The 22361-nt window shown below is 48.5% G+C and overlaps 1 protein-coding gene across 1 annotated transcript in view; it reads right to left on the bottom strand.

Annotated features, from left to right (window-relative positions):
- Positions 1-2634: 2634 nt before the first annotated feature.
- Positions 2635-22361, bottom strand: part of TFDP2 (transcription factor Dp-2) — a 421645-nt gene continuing 401918 nt past the window's right edge. Inside the window, exons 10-11 of the mRNA XM_085633640.1 lie at positions 5818-6025; positions 2635-4577 (exon numbers count right to left, since the gene is read on the bottom strand). Of these exons, the coding sequence (XP_085489766.1) occupies positions 4394-4577; positions 5818-6025 (392 nt within the window). The 3' untranslated portion in view covers positions 2635-4393. The remainder of the gene's footprint in view (positions 4578-5817; positions 6026-22361) is intronic.

The following is a 22361-nucleotide window of genomic DNA, read 5'->3' as shown; positions in this document are numbered from 1 at the left end:
GAGTTAGGTACAGTGGTCTCCCTGTCAATTTTAATTTGAGGTTAAGTGGAAGAATAGAATTGGATGCATTTCAGAAATGTCAGTACTCCTGAAGGGAGGAGATCGAAACAATAGCTGGACACGTAACGCTCCTTGGCACCTGACCTATTCCATCTTTAGGTATGAAGGAACAGTTTACTATTTTAGGTTTAAGAATAGCGAAAGATTGTTGGGCAGAGTGGGCCATATAACATTAAAATCAGGAAATTTATAGAGAGTCGTGTAGAGTCGGTGCACTGCTGACCACTTTTCTGGCACACATTAGCCACATCAGCTTTCCAGAAAACGCCCACTTGCTGATCTGGAAATCTTCTGTAAGCCCTTCGTGCTGCCTATTCAGCTGCCAAAGCACATTATCTATTAAGGTGCCAATTTTCCTAACCCACCATGAGAAGCGCAATCATAGTGTTGATGCAGTAGCATTCAATATTCCAAGCTATGATTGCTCACCTGAGAGAGACTAAATGTGCTGCTGAATGATAGCTACAGTAGAGAGCACATTATCACATCTAACAGATTTAAAGTAACCACACTGCACATGGTCACCTTTTCCAGATTTGTTTTTTTAGCTTACTTCATAATGCATTCAAGTCACACAAGTGGCATGAAGTGCATTCATCCTATCATAGCTTTAGGAGTGAAGGTCTTAACTGAAACATCTCAAATACTAGTAGAGCACATGGCAAAAATTACTCAAGCATGTTGAGACTATGTGTGGTTACATGAAAAAGCAACCTCACAAGTGTATGGTCGGACTTCTAGAGGTATCGCAGTAGAATTGGTAAATGGTGAGAGATTACATCTTTGCACACAATTCTTTTGTAATATATCTACATTAAGCATGAATTGATCAAATAATTTATGAATGTGCCACAGACCTTTAGAGCACCTTAGTGTGGAAGGAAGAGTGTGACAATAATGGGGTGCTTGCTAATGTGGCATTAGTGGTTGCACTACGTTATTTTGTGAGGTGTCTCGTAGTTGCAAGGGCCACTTTGTTATGCCATGAAAAAAACAGAGCAGACCAGTGGTGTATCCAAAGCCAAGATACAGTTCGTGAGCCTGATGCACCCAGATGGACTTCAAATCCTCCTACTACCACATGGCTGTTTTTCCTAAGCGTAGTTTGCCAACACATGGATTGCCACTTGCAAAATATGTCCAATTTCACTACAACACCATGAAAAGAGGTCCACTCATGTTTTAGGTGTTTTTTTCCATGAAAACGAATGAAAACCAACCACTCCAGTGTTTTCCAAAGGGTCCTTCATTTAAAAGCACACATTATATCTGTAACCTTAAAAATAATTAAGGATGCTAATTTAATAACTTTCTCCACTGCTTAGTCATAATATTGGTCGCTCATTCACTTTTAGCAAAATCATACCATTTTCCAAATCCTCCCATTTGTGAAATCTTCAAACATTTTGAATTACTTTGATTTAAGGAGGTGTGCTTCAGCATAAATGTTAGGAACATACCATATGTATCTCAGTGAATAAACATGGATATAGCTGGGTATACTTAGAACGGGATTTAAAGTTTGGCAGACAGAACTACGTCAGGAGGTGGAGGATATTAGGTCTACCAACCTGATGGACTATCGCCTGCCAACTTTAAAGATCACTGCTGGCCAAGCGATGATCTCAGTACCTTTACAGGAACCACAGTCATGGCGGTTACTGTAAAGTTTGGTAGAAAGCGGCCATTCACAAAACTTTAATAAAGTTTTGTTTTTTCAAAAACAACTCCCAAAGTGGGAGTTTGTTACTGAAAAACAAAAAACTAATGACACCCATACCCCCTGGGACTTTTTTCCCTGGGTATTGTGGGTCATTTGTTTTTTTCAGTCCCTCACTGCCAGGATTTACTGGCGGTGACACACAGTAAAAAGGACATTAGACTGTCCACCCTAAATAGGGCTGGCAGTGTAATGCACAGGAACTCTGCTGACAGAAAGCTGACGGCCCAACCGTCTATAATTAAGGCAGGCATACAAGTGTTTTGGTGGATGGATACTCATGTCAAATTTGTGATGGAGTACCCTGTCTGGCAAACTCTAAATCTGGACTTTAGCATCTGTTTGTGTTTTGTTCTCTATTTAAATGTCATTGACTGGGTTTTTATGCATGGTAGCACTTCAGTTTTTCCATAAAATTAGGCAGATACTCTATTGGAACTATGTCGTGAAGCCAGATTATCCGGCTTTTTGAAAGAAATTTGCAGAGCTGGACAGAGAGATTATTCAAACTTGTTGGAAACAAGTGGGATCACACACACTCTCGCAAAGGCACTCAATTAAATTTAAAGCAAATAATCATAAAAGCAGCTTTGGAAATGTAACATTACAAGTGTATAGGTTCGAGGGATGTGTCTTCACTGCAACTTGGGCCGTTCCTCAGATACAGATGTTTCTACAGTACCCCTCTCCAGTTCATCAACAGTTTTGAGCTTCCAGATGTGCCACATAACTACAGAACAAAGGGCATGCCACATAACAATGCACTGGGTGTCGCAGGATATTACCCATGTTTACCATGAAGACTGAAGCTAGATTTGGCCCTTTCAAAAAAAAAATGCAGGCGATACAACATGGACATAGACACTGTTTGCTTGTATTAGGTTAAAAACAAAAAGAGAAGACCATGGAGGATAGAGGATACTGGCAAGAACAGTTGATTGCAAGAGATTTACAGGAGATTGAACTATTCATTCATGAAAGCTTTTGAAATACGTTTTTTCTCAAATTTCCAAGAATAGCAAAGGCCTGCAAGGCAACTTTGATTAAGGCAAAATGTGATCATCTCGAAGCTCAGCAGCACTGTCGGCTAATTATTCTTGTGCAGAGCTACTTTGAAGCAACAATTCACACTTACTTGTGCACTATTGCACACAGGAGTAAGTTACATATCTTTGCACCAAAATAATCCTCAATAATTCCACTATCATTTTAAAGTTATGGGCTTGAAGTTTCATATACGAGGCAAAGAATAGCGGTTGGACTTGCACAAATCGTCCATACGTGCATAAAACACAAAACAATGACCTTGTAAACTGGGATCTTTCAAATAGACACTGGCTTCTGGGCGTGACCGCACACACGCCCTCTGTCTCACAACAATTAACAACCATAGAAGGAGTATCTTTAGTAACAAGTGAAAGGCAACAACCAAGATTTTAACCAAAAAATTATGAGATTTTCAACTAACCAAGAATTCCACTTTTAAGGACAATTGATAGAATTGATTATTTATCCTACACACAGACTGGTCAGATCCAAAATCGGTTTAGCAGCAGAGGTAAAACATTTCTAAATTTTCAACATCGATGACTTTCTAATAAGGATTAAAGCTCGAATGAGAATGGACTACTAAACATTGCAGCCTTACAAGGGGGTTTAGTGTTGACCACTTGACATATACTCTGGTAACGCTTCCGTCTTTGAGATGCTACTGCCTAAGACATGGATTCTCAAAATAGCAGGGCATAGACCCATTTTTCTTTTAAAGAAATTAGAGTAATCAAGAGTTCTAATTAGTTCTTTTGCCAGTCAACATCTTGTTTTTGGGGTGTATAACATGTGATGCCCATTTGTTGATGGCATTTCTGTTCAGGAGGATCATTATCATATTAAGAATGAGGGAACATGGTTATGTAAATGCACTCCTAAAACCCCTTTCCTGTCACCCCAAAGGGCATTTTCTCACTTTTTAAGGGTGTTAACATTATTAATGGGCCCCAAGGCAAAAGATTTATATGGCAACTCTAAAGAGGCCTTTTCCCATTCTAATTCACAAATTATCCTTTAAGAGTCTCGGATGAAAAGTTCACCAAAATCAAACCAAACCTGTCTAAGTAAGAGCATCTATTTTAAGATCTACTGAAAAAAGTATTTCCGGTGATAAACTGAAAATGTGAGTTGATAGGTTCTCTATTATTTTATGTACAATCAGTCAAGTTTTCCTTGGTCATGTAGGTCTGCCAGCAGTACTCCTCTCTATGGAGTGTGGATTCATCTGCAGTCTTGGGTGACAGCATGGTCCATTACAAAATAAAAAACGCTACAGTAAGCAGGCCCTCCTGTATTGGAAAATAAACATGAGTACATGATTTGCAAGTGCTCATTACTTAGAGCATGTATTATGTTCCTTGTGTGTTTTCTTTGCTCTGCACAGTTAAATTGTGCGCTCTACTACTGCATTTAAGTGACCCTCATACATTTTTATCATATTTTTTAGTGCGCGTGTATATTTTCTACGGTGTGGCACAGTGGGAACAGTGAACCCACCATCACAACGGTGCATCCTGGGAACACACACACAAGCAGCTTATTCCTGTCCATTTTCAACAGTGGTTATTCTGGAGAGGAGAAATCGTCATCATCGTCCTCGTCGTCATAATCATCGTTGAATGAGCATGGGGTTTCTCCTCGCGATTCAGAGTAGTGTGATGTTTCACTGCTGGAGAGGTGACTGTTGGAGGTCATCAACAGCCCTGTTGCTAAGGCCACTTCTGCATCATAGCATGTTCCCTCGGCACTAAACAGAATGCAAACATCCATAGGTTAGATATATTTTTGCTTAAAATTACTATGCATACTACACACCTTCCAACTACAAACAAAACAAGCATTGGCTTAGCCAATAGGTCTCGCCTTTGGGACCTTATAAGTGTTTAACCATGCAACAGTTGCATAACTAAACACTTATAAGGACCCAAAAGCGAGGCCTATTGGCTATGCCAATGCTTGTTTTAACTGCTGCAATCTATTGAAGCCTCACGGAGAACAAAGCGGCCGTGGGGCCGTGAAAGTGATCGCGATCAAACATCAAAGCGGCCGTGCGACCACGAAAGTGAAAGTAATCGCGGTAAAGCGCGACGCGCGGGCCCGCGCACATGCACTGTAGGTCTAGGCTGGCCTGGTAGCACTTTTTGGAGCCCTCACAAAATGTCTCGCCAGACCAGCGCATGCGCTGGGTCAGGCGAGACCTAAAAATGGCACTGTGCAGGGGGGTGGCTTGGAGTGGGTGGGGCATCAAGCAGAGAAGTACTTAAGGGAGACTTTTGCCCCCTCCCAAACCTACAAAACCTCTGCTGACAACAGCTGTTCAAAGCCTCGAAGACGAGTTTCCCTGCCACCGAGTGTAAACAGCTCCTCACGTGGTGACCATGTGAAGGGAGCCGATAGCGTGCGACACAGTAGCACCATGTGAGTTGGCAGGGCTACTACTTTTTAAAAGGTCTATAAAGGGGTGTATAACAGGTATTCAAATACACAATGCACTACTCAGTGCTGTGGTGTGATGAGGTGCTGGTGTCACAACAGAGCTGAACTACTGAGCTTTATTGCTTTTCCCATATTGCTTTTCCCACTTGAAATGGGTTTGGAAGGTGTGCAGAATAAACTGTATGGTGACATCACTATATTCCAGTAATAGTGTTAACGTGCCTTATGATACAAATTTGGAAGCGTTTACCTAACAAGGTCACATGGACGCTGCACCTACCAGAATGGCTCAAAGAGCAACAACTGGGTTAGACTAGGCTTCGCTTTTCATGAAGATGTTAAACAGTGATCTCTCCTACGAGCCAACAAATGCAATTTAAAATTGCATTTTAGGTATCTTCAAACCTGATGGCTCCTACTCACAAACTGTAAGATGTTAAAATATAAAGAGAACAAATGATACAAGAAAGATGTCTGGCACCCAGCACGTGAGAAGAACAAAGACAGGGTGTCTCGGTGCCCCCTTGAAAGCTAAATATTGCCTTGCTCACCTTGCGTGTGATATAGAGGCGGAGCTCGTCACGCTCAAGGTGGACACTTGCTGAGATGTTTCTAAGACCTCCTGCTTTATCCATGTTGGTCCTGCAGTCTGCTGTGGGAGATCAAGCACTTCCTGCTTTATCCATGTCGGCGCTGTAGTTTGTGGTGTTGAGTCGGACACTTCCTGCTTTATCCAAGATGATTCCCTGGACATATCTGCTGACAAATCACAAAGGCAATAAATGTTACTCCTTGCGTTCAGGTTGCTTTGCACAGGTGAACATGCTCAGAAATCTCCTTGTCTAATACAGCATCAACTCCCCACTGTTCGCCCTGTTTCAAGTTGAACGGGGAGGGAGGTGATTTTCATTAAGTGGGGGCTTAGCTGGGAGTAAATACGTTAGTATGGTATGCACGAGAGCGCAGGGAATAGACTACAACCCCTGAAAGGATTCAGCTAATCATATTCTTCAGCATGACTTGAACAAACTGAGCATCAACTATAACGCAGATGTCCAACACATAAAGCTCATTACGTTTTAGACACAGGGCAAGTGGGCGCATATAGGAACGCCTCAGCAGAACACTTCAGTCAGAAAAAAAAAACTTATCCTGGATCTGACTGCAAGATCATTGGCCCCTGCTAAGGGGAGGGTGTTGTAGAGATTCCACCTCAGGCCAGTAAGGGTCCACACGGTGGGCAATAAAAAAAAGAAAATCAAGAATACCTTTCACACCATGAAGCGTTCTATATGGAAGACCTCATCTCATATGTATTAAAAGACCAGTCATTAATGTATTTCCCTTGTAGAACAACAGAGTTCTTCGGCAGAAAACACGTTAAGTCGCTTCCCTAATTAGCAGCTGTAGCAAGCCAGTATGAAAGCACCAATGTCACTATTTACACATTAGTGAATTAGTTGACAGGTATTGTGTGCTCAAACAGGCAAAGCACAAGCAGAATCCTAAAAAGCTGGTGCCCGTAAATTAGGTGGTATATCTGAAGTAGGCATCACAAACTCTCCTGACACTGTTGTTTTGAAAGAAAGAAAAAACTATTCTCCTCCCAGTAGCTGCCTGTTACTGGTCAGGTAAAACAGCACAAAAAACAGGGAAGCATTCTTCTCCAAAGCAAGACCTGCAGATGCATACTTTTGTTTTTGTGGTCAATGTCATGGTCGTATACATAACTGATGCATTTTCTTCAGACACACCCAAGTAAACAAAGGTTATGACACCTTGAAATAAGTTATAAAACTCATCAAAGGAGGTCAAAAGTTAAGTATCTTAACACCCCGCCCCAGAGAGGGAAATATCCCTTATAAGAGAGTTAGGTGAAAATGTTAGTTAAAACATACCATTTTAAATTAAATAAACGCTAACATTCACCAGCTATAGTTAGCTTAAGTAACTATGACTCGTGGCCCTGCCATGCACAGTGTTGTCATCAATGATCTCATTCCAGATGCTGCAGTGATGTCATAGAGCATGTCATGGAAAGTAATTAGCAGCCACTGCCGAGGGTGGGAGTTATAGTGACTTTAGTGCACAAGTTATAGTTACTTTCTATGGCTAATGCATAGGGAAATTTGGTTTTAGCCTCCTCCCCTTTATTATCAAGCCCCTGCTTCCCAGATCACCCCAAAACACTTCATGGAAGGAGTCGAGATGGATGAACATTTTTTGGGAAAGTTTCGTGAGATGCGTCAGATGGCGGCAAAGTTAATAGCAAACCAAAAAATTATCTTTCTGGGTAATATGTTGTATATTTATATGATATATATTTCTTAATTAACCTTTATTGTCATTTTCACACATCATATACAGTTGGTTATAGGATGCAATTGAGAACAGGCTTATCACATACAGCAGCAGTTAGGATATAAGAAAAAGGCAAAATATAACCATGAACTGAACAAGGTCTTTTTGGTTCCAGACCCATGTTTTTTAAACATCAAAAGTAGATCAATCTCATACAACAAATACCATAAGTGTTAATTTGCCTATGACTTTTGACCCTGTAGAAGGGCCTGCATGAAATGTAGCACTTTACTAGCTTAGTCAGCTACACTTTCCCATAGCAAGTTTTGTGAGGATCTGCCAACAGGAAAAAGAAAATTAAAGGGCAGGTGAAGAAAAAAAATGTTTTCCAATTTTTGCTCTCATAGGAAATTTTGCTCACCACTACAGCCCAAACTGATAAACAGATTTATAAGAAATGTGGCATTAAAGTAGAACTTTACTCAGAAAACCTGAGATTTGCTGTAAATATATTCAGTAGTTTAGGAGAAATTCGCATTTAAAAAAAGTTGCAGAGCAGGTTTTAGAGGACCAACACTTTTACATATATGTGTCATTTGAAAGTTGTGTATAATTTGCAAACATAAAATTTCTAAACATAGGGGAGGAGCCTAGCGCGCAACCAAGATGGCCGCGTAGGTGCGAGGCTCCCGAGGACCTCCGCGACCTCCTGCATAAATCCTGACCATATCCTGTCCTAGACGAGGGGACTGTGTTCGTGAGACCGAGCTGAGGTGCCACCCGTTTTCCGTTTCCAAATCGGACCTCGGACACCGGCGGGAGCATCGATTGAGGTTTGCGGCCTTCTCCACGCCGGCCCCCCGGATTGGAGTTGTGGGGCGATCCGGAGACAAAGTAAACAACAGCGGCGGGCGAGGCTGGGCGATTCGCGTACCCCGCACTTTCACTTTCGCTTTCGCGCCCTCCTTGCTGCCAAGCGAGGTAGGGTCGCGAGGCGGCGTGCGGTGGTGTGGCTTCATCGGGGTGCCCTGCCGGCCCGCCAGCTGTGATCCGCCCTTCGGAGCTGTGGTCGCCCTCCCCCGGAGCCCGTGAACTGGTCTGTCAGCCCCTTTCAAGGAGATTGGCACGATTTGGGGACTGGAGCCATGTCCACGAAACAAGATGGCGACCGGGCAAAGGTGAAATCGACCCGCCGTGGCGCAGCCCCTCAGTCTAACAGCATGGACCGCTACACCCTCCGGAAGGGATCTCCAGAGGCGCCGCGTAGGTCCCCTGTTGGCCCGACTGATGCTCCTGCTCTGCCCGCGGATCTGACCCTCCGGGACGTCATGGGCGCCATCGCCGAGATGAAGGCCTCAGTGGACCAGCGCTTTGACACTCTGGCGCAAAAGATTGACTCGGTCCTCGTGGATGTGGGCCTGGTGAGGGCCGATCTGTCCAAGACGAATGACCGGGTCGACTCTTTGGCCCACACCACCTCGGGCCTCACAACGGACGTGGCGGCCCTCCACAAGGAGGTGCGCCGACTGGGCCAGGCGAGAGCCCTGATGGATCGTCGACTGGAAGATTCCGAGGGCCGGGCCCGGAGGAACAATGTTCGCATTGTCGGGGTGCCGGAGGGACGTGAGGAGGAGGCGGCGGATCTGTTTGTGGAGGACCTGATCCTCACCCGTCTCCAGCCCCGGGGGCTGAGTAAACTCTTCGCAGTGGAACGTGCCCACAGGGTCCCCGGAGGGAGACCTAAGATCGGAGCCCCTCCGAGGCCTCTCATTGCCCAGATCTTCAACTTTCGGGACAGAGACGCTATCCTTCAGACTTCTAGGCAACAAGGACCGGTCAGACTCGACAATATGGACGTAAACTTCTATCCTGATTTTACTCCGGCGGTCCAGAAGCAGAGATTGAGTTTTCTCGGAGTCAAACGTCGCCTACGGGACCTGAACCTCAAGTATGCGATGCTTTTTCCAGCGAAGTTGAGGGTAGAGGTGGATGGCCGCACGCACTTTTTTGATCGTCCCGAGGCGGCCGGGGACTGGTTGGACACTTTGCCTGGGGATCGGGGCCGGGGGGGGTGGGGGGGGCGCGGTTGGTGGGGAGGGCTTGCCGGAACAGGACTGAGGGACTAATAGTAGGCCTTGCTCTGGACAACATTATTGTCATCATTGACTGATTGTGTAAGTTCCCCTCCCGTGGAGGTCGTACGGGGTCTCTTGGGGGCTTTCCCTCCTCCTCTGGGGGACTAGTTAGTGTTTTCATCTATGGGGCGACAGGCACACTGCACTTTGGGGGGGCTGTTTGGGCTCATGCAGGGGTGCAGGGAGGGGGGAGTTCTGTTGGGACGGGTGGGTTGGGGTGGGGTGTTGTACGTTTTTACCGCAAGGCAAACCCTTTACTGTATTGGTGTTTTTGAGGTGCTCTCGGGGGGACGAATGATGGCTTCTGTATGTGATGGGGGGTAGGGACTTGACTTTGTTGTCTTGGAACGTTAATGGACTGGGGGATAGGATTAAGCGAGGTGTGGTCCTGCAGTATCTGAAACGAATTTCGCCAGATGTGGTCTTTCTGCAGGAGACACACCTTATTGGTAATTCCTTCTGTGCCATGAATCGGCGTGGCTATCGTTTGGTGGCCCACTCGGGCTTCACGTCTGGCTCGCGGGGGGTGGGCATCATGGTTAAGAACTCGCTCCCGCTGGAGATAGATGAGGTGCGCCATGATGAGAGGGGACGCTACACTGCCTTGGTGGGGAGAATGGAGGGCAAAGTGGTTGTCTTTGTTTCAGTGTATGTCCCACCGGGGCTACAGTCTACCACTTTTGCGGACCTGGGGCGCCTCCTCCTTGACCTTCCGGGGGGGCTTCTGGTGGTTGGGGGGGGATTTCAATGCGGTGGTTTCTGGGACTATGGATCGTCACCCCCCTAGGGACCTCCCCCGGGCGCAGGCGTGGCTGTCCGGCTTCTTAGATACGTTGGGATTGGTGGACTGCTGGCGCTTAAAACATCCCACGCAGCTGCAATACACCTTCCATTCGGGTGCCCATGGTAGCCTCTCGCGGCTTGATCATATCCTTGTCCCTGCGGCCTATGCTGGGAGGGTGGGAGAGGTGCGCCATCTGGCGCGGGGTATTTCAGATCACTCCCCGCTCCTGTTGCACTTTGGTGTCCTCCCGAGGGGGGAGGGCAGGGTAGCTCCAATCAATGCCTGGTACCTGCGCGACCCCACTATTCGTGCTGACCTGATTAAATCCTTGCAGCGGTATTTCGAGGAGAATGTGGGGTCTGTCCCTTCGGCTATCTCCCTTTGGGAGGCCTTCAAGACAGTTATTAGGGGGGAGGCCCTCTCCTTCATATCCCATGCCCGGAGGCGCGAGCAGGAGGAGGTGACCCGAGTGGAGGCCGAAATTACTGAACTAGAGGGTGATTTGGGGAGTGGGGTGACGGATGCTACACTGCATGTTCTGCACCTTAAGCAAGCGGCTTATAGGGCCCTCGTCACGGAGGCAGCCAGGGGCCTCAGTAGAGAGCAACAGGGGCGACTGTATGATGTGGGTGATAAGGCTGGTAAATTGATTGTGTGGTTGGATAAAAAGGAGAGAGCGAGTCGTGTGGTTCCGCTGATTGAGAGGATGGATGGTGTACGTGTCACCGAGCCAGAAGACATTGTCTCTTGCTTCGCGGATTATTTCCGCGAGGTGTATTCCCCGGTCTCTCCCTGCTCGGAGGCGGATTCTCATGCCCTGCTTCGAGATATCGCGCTGCCCTCCCTTTCGGTGGAGGACAGGGAGTCGTTGGATGCTGCTCCTACCTCGGACGAAATTGCCCTCGCTATACGCTCGGTCGCATCTGGCAAGGCCATGGGCCCGAACGGCATCCCTATCGAGTTGTATAAGCTGCGACCGGACGTACTGGCACCCCACCTCCGCGCGATGTTCCTGGCGGCCCACTCGCGGGGCTCCCTCCCGCCGGACCAACGTCTGGCTACAATCGTGGTGATCCACAAGGAGGGGAAACCCCGAGACCGGGTTACCTCCTATCGGCCTATCTCGCTCTTGAATGCGGAGCCCAAAATCCTTGCCAGGGTGCTTGCCAACCGGCTGGTCGGCGTGGTGGGCGATTTGGTCCACCAAGACCAGTCTGGCTTTATCCCCCATCGCAACACGGCCCTCAATCTGCGGCGCTTGCACGGGGTGCTCGCGCGTGTTCCGTTTGTGCGGGAGCCGGCCATCTTGGCGTCCTTAGACGCCACCATGGCGTTTGACACGCTCGAATGGCCATACATTTGGGCGATGCTGGCGAAATTTGGATTTGGACCGGGATTCATCAGCTGGGTCAAATTGTTGTACTCGGGCCCGTTAGCGCAGGTGGTAGTGAATGGGCGAGTCTCGGCCCCGTTCGCGCTGGGACGGGGCACGCGACAGGGTTGCCCCTTGTCGCCGCTCCTGTTTGCATTGGCCTTGGAACCCCTGGCGGAGTGGCTGCGGTGGCACCCTTCCATCCGTGGTCTCCGTTGGACCCCCGAGCATGAGGACCGCGTGTCCCTCTACGCTGACGATATCCTTTTGTACCTAGCCTCCCCGCGCAAATCACTGATTGTCCTGGTTGATGTCCTGCGCTCCTTTGGCCGTAACTCAGGCCTTGTCATCAACTGGGCTAAATCATGTGTCTATGTGCTTTCCGGGGAGGCTCCCGTCCTCCCGCGGGGATGTCCGATCCAGATTGCCTCGCAGGGGTTTCGGTACCTGGGTGTCTATATCACGCTGGACCCGGAGGCCCGCTACGAGCGAAACTTGCTTCCCCCCCTCCAGCGCTTGAAGGAGGACGTCGCGCGCTGGCGGCGCCTGCCGCTTTCGCCGCTCGGCCGGGCGGCATTGTTTAAGATGATGTCGTTGCCGCGCTTCCTGTACGCTCTCCAGAACACTATGGACCTAGTCCCGGCGCGCTACTTCCGTGAGGTGGAGAGTCTACAGCGCCGCCTGTTCTGGGACGGGAGGCCGCGTATAGCCCTGGCGAAGTTGACGCTCCCGTGGTATGACGGGGGGATTGCCCTCCCGGACATTAAGCGGTATTACTGGGCCTCCCAGCTAGCTGCAATTAATCACGGCCTCTATGGGCCCGCCTTGAACCCGGCATTTGAAATGGACAAGATGCTCCTGCCCGGTGGCGACTACAATCGAGCACTCTACTCTGGCGCGCCGGATCCCCGCTTGACGGGGCCCACGCGTGTCATGGTGCGGGTGTGGCACGCGGCCAATGCAGCTATGGGGTGGAAGGACCGTTTGACCCGGGCGTCGCCGTTGTATGCGCCTCAGCGGTTGGGCTCCCTGTGGACCTCGAAGGGCTTCGAGAAGTGGGACACGATTGGCATCAGTAAAGTGGGGGACCTCTGGACGAGAGGGGGATTCAAAACATTCGAGACGCTGCAGACGGAGTTTCAGCTGCAGGGCAGTGAATACTTTCGGTACTTGCAGGTCCGTCATGCGCTGGGCTCCGTCTTCCCAGACGTCGCCTCCATCCCGGAGTCTTCCCCCCTGGAGGATAGAGTGCTGGATGGCCACGTTCCGGATAGCACGATCTCCCTCATTTACAAAAAATTGATTAATGACCGCTCGGGCCTGCTGACCGGCCTCCGTGAGGCTTGGGTTGCCGACGGGCTGGAGTTGGACGACGAAGACTGGATTTCCGCGGTGGCCTCTCCGAAGGAGGTGGCCATACCGGCTCGCCTTCGCTTCGTCCAGCTTAAGATACTCCACCGGGTTTACATGACGGGGCCAAGGCTTCTGCGTATGGGTTATGCTGAGGATGGGTTGTGTAAGCGTGGGTGTGGTGCTTTGGCGACTTTTTTGCATAATTTGTGGGAATGCCCGAAGGTGGAGCGATTCTGGCGTGGTGTGCATGAGGTCCTGCGTCTGGTTACGCATGTCGCACTGTTGCCTGAAGCGAGGAGATGCTTGCTGAATGTGTGGGAACCAACTGATTACTCGGTTCCGCAGACGCGATGGGTGACTCTGGGATATATGATAGCTAAGCGTGACATCGCTCAACTGTGGGGATCCCAGCGGCCCCCGGCGGTGTCGGCCTGGAAAGAACATATGGATTGGTGCATGTTCCGAGAAAAGGTGGTGTATGTGGCGAGGGGCAAGCCTGGGGCATGGGTGAAAATATGGGGCCCCTGGAACGCCTACCGCGGGGGTATCTGCGAGCCACCACTGCTGCCTGCTGCCTCACCGGCTCCGTCCCCCTAGTTGACCCCCTCCCCCAGCCCCGGGCACAGAGTTCCCCCAGTCCTGGACTTGTTTCCCTTCCCCGTCTTCAGATTCCGGTGGATGGTCGGGGTCCCTCATTTGAGGAGCACGTGTGGTTACCTTCGATTGCGGGTTGCCTTGCGGGTGTGGTTTTTCTATGTTGTTGTGTGTGTATAAAATGAAACCGTATTGTGGGCTTAGAGTCATGTGGCCCACGTCGTTGATGCCTCCTGATTTACTTCTCTGCACCGCCAAGTGCCCTTTTGTAAGTTTGTCAGGTGCTCCTGTCACTCTAGCGGCCTGCCGGAAGGTTGTAGGCCCATACTTGTATATACTTGAGATTGCAATAAACGGTTTAAAAAAAAAAAAAAAAAAATTCTAAACATAAAAAAAAAATCTGAATTAAGTCTTCTGTCACCCATTTCGAATGCATGGAACCAGAGATGGTACTCGGATCCGAGAGATCTAATTGGCTCCCGCAAAAGAACAAGCATTTGCAATGCAATAGGTCTCGCATTACTGAAAGTTTGAGCTATTGGCTTTGCAAATAATAATGCAATGCCAATAGCTCAAACTTTCAATTATGCGAGACCGATTGCATTGCAAATGCTTGTTTATTCCACCCACTACAGCATGGGCAATGCTTCCGCCCACTTCAGCCACTGGCTATCCTCATTGTGAGTGACAGCATTTTGCTCTTTTACAAGGAGCATAACCACGCACAAAATAAGTTCCTTCAGTGCCAGGGCACCCGGCTGGTTCTTTTTCAAAATAAAAATGTATTTATTTGAATAAAGACATTTAATTTCCAGAGCGTGATATTTTCATTCCAATTCCAGGAAGAAGTGCAGCTTTAGAATTTATAACTTCAGTCTATTTCGGAGCCCGTAAACGGCAGGGCTGGCAAATGCGCCCGTATGCAGCAACAGCACCAGCGTCCTGGAAGATGCTGTGCATTGTTCAAGATACAAATGTATAAATTAAGTAGCGGGACCTGGACATTCCATCATTCTCCTCACACAGAGTAAAATCACGGTCCCATGAGCAGCGCCTGGGATGCTCTTTCCTGCAACTTGCCTGTGGCGCCGTCAGGCCTTGGCTTCCCAATCTGCAAAACCGGCCCCCAGTAACACAAGCATTTGCAGTGCAATAGGTCTCTCATTGGTGAAGGTTAGAGCTATTGGTGTTGTAAATGGCAATTTCTTTTCATTTACACTAGCAATGGAAGCCCATATAAGTGTCACTGAAGCATGTTTCACACCACACGTGAAAAAACAGTATAACCAAATAGTCAACCGTTTGAAAGCCTGCGTTTAATTTCAACAGATACAAAACAGACTTCTCTTTGTGTTGCTGCATGAAGGAAACCGAATACATATGTAGACTTTGCATGGGGTTGCGATTGGGTACACATATAAAGGGGGAGGGGGGGAGAAAATGGACCTTCGGAGGTGTCAGCTGGGCTGACTGCTTGGAAGCAGTGCTGTGCACGGTGCCCTATAGCCTTGTATGCCACCAGCTCTGAACGCCCCAGAGTTGAGCTGTAACGCAGTAAAGCACTGCCCCTGCTCTGGGCTCAGCTGCCTGGCGCCTGCTCATTTTGTTCACAAGGCACCTACAAGTAAGGAGCAGAATGGAGGGCAGAGACGCGGTATGTAATAACAGTCCGCTGCCGCCCTCAGTGTGAGTGACTGCTGGGAGGGAGAGGGAGTGATCGACAGGCTGCAGGCGGTGACGAGGAGTTAATTACATTTTAAGAAATTTTCTTGACGTTTGTTGTCTGTGAAGCGTGTGCTGTGGAGATGTAGAAGTGAAAGCGCGGTGTCCAAGAAGTGGCCGCTGTGCTGAGCCAAAACACTGCATTGTGCCGTGCGGGGCAGGGCTACCTCGACACGCCCCTGCGAGTCTCGAGTTTACCATATTGGCTGTGGGATGCGAGAGATTTGTGAAACCGGAGGAAGAAAATTAACTGAAAATATAGTTGAAGTGTTAACCTCGATTTAAATGGTTAAAAAGCCTCTAGGGTTTCAAGCCTCACAGAGATGGCTGCTGTTACATGTGAGCAGCGCTCAGAAGTCAGCGGCAAGGGAAGTGGTTAAAGATGGAGGAGGGGTGGGGAAATGAGAGGCTTGGTTAGGAGAGCAACAGTGATTGGGGGTCGGGAGAAGAATCAGCTGTCGGTGGAGCGCGATCGGAAAGGCAATACATTGGTTTGCTAGTCTGAAATAAAGAGTTGTAAATACACTGTAGTGGGTTGGGTAAAAAAACTGCGCAGTTTATGAACAGTTAAAGGCGCACTAAAATTGAAAGAGGCTCTATTTAAAAATAAAGGCGTAATGCCATGGTATGCGTTAATGCGCAGCGCTCACCTCTGCCACGCCTTACATTTAATTTGAAAGCGGCGCTGTGGAGAAAAATGAAAGACGCACTGCTATGCTGCTCCTTAAATTTAAACTGAAAGCAGCGCCATGAAGAAATTAAAGTAATCCATTATCGAGTGATAGCAAGCCCTGCCGTTTGTTGCTTGTACTGCTGAATATGTTTCTCATACGTCACAGGAATAAAGATGCACCCTGGCGAGTCAGTTACAGTGTACGATCGGGGCAGTAAATGTGAGCCAAGAGTTGTAAATACGCTGTAGTTTAATCCAATAAGTATACAGAATCACCGGTATACTTATTGGATTAAACTACTTCTTCTCCTTCAACTTGGTATCTCTTTACTTAACAAGTGGGTTGTGAAAAAAAGCTGCGCGGTTCATGCACAGTTAAAGGTGCACTAAAATTGAAAGCAGCTCCATTTAAAAACAAGACAAGCCCGGCGGAGCGTGGCGCGCGCGCGCGCTTGGGGGCGGGGGAGCGCATTCCAGGCGGGGGAGCGGACCCTTTGAAGTGTGATGCCAAACGAATTGCACGGCGGCACGATGCGCGTGATTGTGCTCGTGCTAGCCATGCAATCCGCTTTTTGGGAGCACTTTTAAAACCCCCTTAAAATAGTCTTGCTTTGCGATCGCTTACGCGATAGCAAGACAATACCTAAAAATGTCTCTTACGGCAACCATTACAGTATTTGGGGCACAGTTCCCATGTCCTACATATTTAAAGAAAGGAGGCATGGCAGGCATAACCTGAACCCCAGGCCACAGCTGTGGGACCCGCAAAGGGCCGCTCCCCCAGGTTGAAATCTAAAATAATAAAACAAAAAGTCATGGGTTTCGTGAGTCGAATTACTCTGACATGTAAATCCTCCACACTTATAATAGATGTTGAGGAGTTGCATACAGCCTCTGCTGCGCATGTGTAAGGCTGTCATCAGTGGGGGTGGTTAATACATCCTAAAAATTAAATTGTCTGAAGAGCACAGTTAAACTTGAGTTATGGTTCTGGATCAAATGCATAAAACCACCGAAACTGGTCAGTTATGGTTATCGAGAGACACACCATACTGCAGTTTGCAGTGTCTGTCATGCTCAAAACACAAATTTGTCAATGGCACAAAAACACAAACAACATATTGGGTGATTCAAGTTATGGTGTGTACTGTGTGTGCACTGATTACCGTAATGGGCTTATTTCAGTGGTTTTACATGTTTAAGTCAGAAACATAACTCAGTTTTTAACTGTCGCCTCTCTGTACTTAAAGTTAGGACCTCGTTACTATTGGAAACAGATGTTTTGGTTTGCTAATAACTTTGGGGCTGTTTGACAAATCTTCAGAAAACACTACAAAAACAAGTTCATCCACCTCAGCTCCTTCTAGGAAAGTTTTCGGAGTGATCCGTCATGCGTGGGCCGAAAAAAAAGGGGGGAGAGGTCCCAAAACTTAAAATCCTCATTCATTTTTCCACTGGAAAACTGAACAGTTATACTGTCCGAAACCTGGATCTTGGTCCATAAAGCATGTTGTTTGTGATTTGGTATATCCATTCAGTAGTTTGAGAAATTAAGGTTTGAAAACTTTGTATAGCTGCACAGTTGGTTTGAAATTCAAAAATGTAAGCCTTCCGATTGGCTGAGGGGGACTTTTCAGAGCAAGCGCTCTGATTAGCTGGCACAACATGAATGAAAATTTTGCTGCCGCCTTTACACAATTACGGGACTTATTTCCAACCTTATTTTTTTAAACAATATAAGGTGGTAGGGATACCATGCCCGCCTAGCCTATTCGGCCAAACGTAACACAAAAATTAGTTTTTTCCCTGCAATAACAGGGATAAAAAAGAGGCCTGTTTCTTTTATTTTTTTTAAAGATAAATTAGCCTGGGGTGTGTGGGTAGCGTGGACAACACCAAGCGTGGCAGACGTGTAGCTAGTGAGCTCCTGTGACCGGACCCTGTAAGTCGGCCCTAATTATACTCGGTCTTGTGACACCGATGGCTTGACTTGCGGCGGCGACACAGGGGGGTGTACGGCGAGACTGTGATCGCTCAGCTGTTGAGCAGAGAGATGCTGCTGAGACTCCCAAGATGAAGTCGGTGGCCGTACCGCACTACCAAAATGGCGGGCGGAGGCTGACCCTGGGAGTCGGTGCCTGCCTGAGCCCCAGAAGGAATACTGGAGTCGCCGAACCTCCACTGCTGGCTGCATCCAGCTGCGGGACGGGTGTGCAGCAGCCTGGACACTGGGGAGGTTGCTGTGTATGGTCCTGAGGTGAGGGAAAGCAAGATGGCGGGTGGTCAGCCCTGGAGAGAACCACACGCACAGTGGGCTCCTGACCCCCTGGAGAGCTGAGCCTGGCTGGTGAAATGGCGTGAGGGAGGACAACTGGCGGTATGACTAAACAGAGCGTGCAGCGAGGGCTTTGCTGCTGCAGGCGCCCACCACACTATGCAGCACTGACAACGGGAAGACAAGGTGCCAGCCCCGGTGAGGACCTAAGAGGTGAGCGAGAACCCCCGCGAGTGGCCTGTGGGCAGAGGAGGTGGCCCATGATATGCCCTGGTGGTTCCCAATTACATTTTGCCTACCCTGTATTTCTTTCCTTGGCCTGCTTTCGGAGCTTCTCCTTGGTCCAAGTGTTCGAGTGGGCCGCGTGGAGAAAACGAGATGGCAGGCAGAGCACACTGATGAACTGCTGGCCCAGGGGAGAGCAGAACGCATTGAGCTCCTGGCCCCCCTGAGGGGCCGGGCCTGACTAGTAGTGCAGCATGAAGGACCCCTGACATTTGGCAAGGCACGCTACCTGGGCCTGGAGGCAGTGGACGCGCAACTGGCAGCACTACCCAGGTGATACAGAGGCACAGGCCAGGTTCTTGGGGTGGCCTGGGTGAAGGAGGGACCCTTGAGAATGGACAGCAAGCAGAAGAGGCAATCAATACAGTGAACTGGTGATCCCTCAAGGTTTGTTGCCACTGCTGCCTTTCTCCATTTGGCTCGTTGTTGAGATTCCTTCCTGATAGAGGTACAGTTGGGCTGGCTCACTGGGGAGCATCTGGGGGGTCCCAGGGGAAGGGTGCTTGGCAGACACTGGAAGAAAAGAGAGGTCCCGGTCTGGCGACAGGTGAGCCTAATGGCACTGCCTGAAGGTGCTAGTCTTGCACAGAAGCCCTGGCACCCCTAAAGTGGGACCCTGAACAGGCTGGACCCGAGGAACTCTAGTTGAGACCCCAGGTAAAATTGGGCAAGTAAAATCTGGAGCGAATTCCCCCAGGGGCCCTCTGTATGTGACTCCGATTGGGTGGTTGATGGTTCATCTAGGGGGGCTCAAAGTGATGCAGTGAGACCACAGACCTAGGAGAGCATGATCACTTACTGGTGTTTGGTAAAGACAACGATGGGGAAAACTTGGACTAAAACAGACAGGTCAGGTGTGTGGCCTCGCTCCGGGTCACGTCCATTGGATAGCTAGCCAGCTCAGACCGGGGACACTGATGTGGCCACTTCCGGAGTACCACCTCCATTGGATAAACTGGACATAAGCCAACAGGAAGTCATGGAATCATGCCAGGTGATGGAGCAACTACTGGGGGCCATCACCACAGATGTGAGTCAGTTAAAAGATGACTATTGCAAACTATCTGACAGGGTCAAAGTGAAAGAACTGACATTCTTGACATTAAACCCAGGCCGTGAACAACTCACTATGCAAGTGGCCCAGCTGCAGCATCAATTGGATCTATTACAAGACCGGGCAGAGGATGCGAAGGGGAGAGCTTGCTGCAACATTCGCATCATTGGATTTCCAGAGGGCAAGGAGGGAATATGAGCCACCAAGTTTAGAGAAGAATGACTTCAGACGGAACTAACTCCCACTGGGTTCTCGGACATGTGTGTGGGTGAGAGGGCCCACTGGGTCCTTACCAAGAAACCAATCTCTGATACTCCACCCTGATCAATTGTGGTGAGGATCCTTACTTATCGGGATCGCGATGCACTATTGCAGGCAACCAGAGACCGAGCACCTATCCTGGTTGAAAATGTGATGGTCTCTCTCTTCCCGGATTATACCATCGCTGTCCAGTGGAGGCGAGCTTCCTTTCAGGTGGTCAAAAAGCGGCTTTGAGATGAGGGCCTCACGTACACCCTCCTTTTCCCAGCTAGGCTCAAGGTACTTCAAAATCTACAGGCGCCCTTCTTCTAAACACCGGAACAGGTCCTAGGCTGGCTGAACCAACATTTCCCAAATTCCTGGAGACAGGAGCGGACAGCAACGGCACCACCGAGGGCGAGACGAAGGATGAAGAAGAGGTGGCAGGACCTTGCCACACAGAGGCAACGTAGGTAGTTGGACCCCCTCCCCACAACAGGTACAGGAGGGACAACTGGCGGTCATTCGTTCTGCAACCACATTGCGTACACCCATCCACTCATCAGGTCTAGCTCATACCTAAATAATGCCTCTGAATCAGATACTGTGGGAAGTGAGGCACTGTTCCCTACAGTTATTCCACGATCTGCAGATGACTTATAGGGAGGACCTTGTCACAAATGTTGGGCAAAGCTCAACGCACAATATGGTACCCCATATAAAATGTTATGCACCCTCATGGTAAGCATGCTTCCTGGTTCCTCACACTCATGACATTCCCACGGAGTGGGACAAGCGGCTGCCTCTTATTGCTACTACACCATCACCCCCTGAAATAAAATGATAGGTACCTCATTTTTTTTTAAAACATTTTTTTAATATCTTTATTTGCATTTTCAATTTTTACAGAATTGCAGAATAACAGCAAACATATATGTAGTGAAGGACAATAAATTGCATTGTACATGGCTGCAGGTGTCGTTTTCACTGCCAATGCGTGTCTGACTGCCGGATATCTATTCTGTGTGTGCCTCGCTAATTTACATGTAAGGATCTGTACTTAAGCGCGTAGTCAAATCAAAGGGATGATACAAAATATGATATATCTTTATAATCTACCAACCAATAAAACCATTATCTACGCGTCACTCCTGGGTCTTTTGTACATATAATGCGTATACTTCATACCAAGTGCATCCTTGCCTTTCTCGACGCCTTCTCTTGACCACACGTGTTAATCCTGACAGATGCCTATATTTCCCCACTATAGTCGGTCATGTACTGTGCCTGTGGCCCGTGTCCCCCTTGGCAATCTCTGGCCTCAGCCGGAGCCAATACCAGTATGTGACTGCGAGCCCGTAACATCTCCCCGTACATCAGCTGCTTGCGAGGAACCGTTTCCCCTTACCCCGTCCATGCGTGTTAAATCGAAAAGTATAGTACTCCAATACTGTGCAATAGGGTATTTGCGTTGTCCCGCTATTTCTTCTCGGTGTAGTGATGTGCTTTCTGCTTGTGCCCACACTAGGAGTGATTTTTTCCAACTATTGACAGCAGGTGAGTCAGTGTGTTTCCATCTCTTAGTTATAAACCTCTTTGCGACTACCAAGGCTAGATCAATAAATCGCAATGTGACCCTGTTTGACTTCGATCTGGGATAAAGGCCTAGTATGTAGACGACATGAGGGGTACCTCATGATGGCACTGACATACTAACCATCCTTGGCGCGGGGTCAGGACCCGATGGCTGAAAAGTCCATGATTGCTCTCTGGATTGAATTGAGCCACTAAAACACGCCTAGCTGGGTATGCTGGTGGCACCCCGATAGCAGATGTACTTGGTTCTTAAAGTTTGAAATGTTAACCTTTCCATTACAGGGTTGGTCGACCGACCCACAATCGCTGGACCGATTTATTTGGGGAAATGTTTTTTTTACACAATGTTTACATGTATCACCACTATTGTGGGGGAGAGTGGGCTGTTTGCAGGTGCAGCGCGCCACCTATTCAATCTTACAGATATATAGATGGCATCAGTGACAAAGCAATCTAAACTAGTAACCTGGAATGTGTGGGGTATGGGATCCATACAAAAAAGGCATAGGGTCTTGGCCCAGCTACACCGGCACCAGGCCCATATTACCTTCCTCCAAGAAACGCATCTGGTTGCCACAGAGGCCTCCAAATTACATAAGCGTTGGTGAGGCCAAGTCGTCCACCACTCCTATTCGGCCTTTGCACGTGGGGCGGCAATCTGGCTACAAGCCAGCGTGCCGTTTGGGCTACATGACTCGAGGGTGGACACAC

The sequence above is a fragment of the Triturus cristatus genome, chromosome 11 (assembly GCF_964204655.1).
Source record: "Triturus cristatus chromosome 11, aTriCri1.1, whole genome shotgun sequence".
NCBI lineage: Eukaryota > Metazoa > Chordata > Amphibia > Caudata > Salamandridae > Triturus > Triturus cristatus.
This window is presented reverse-complemented; position numbering and strand designations above follow the sequence as displayed.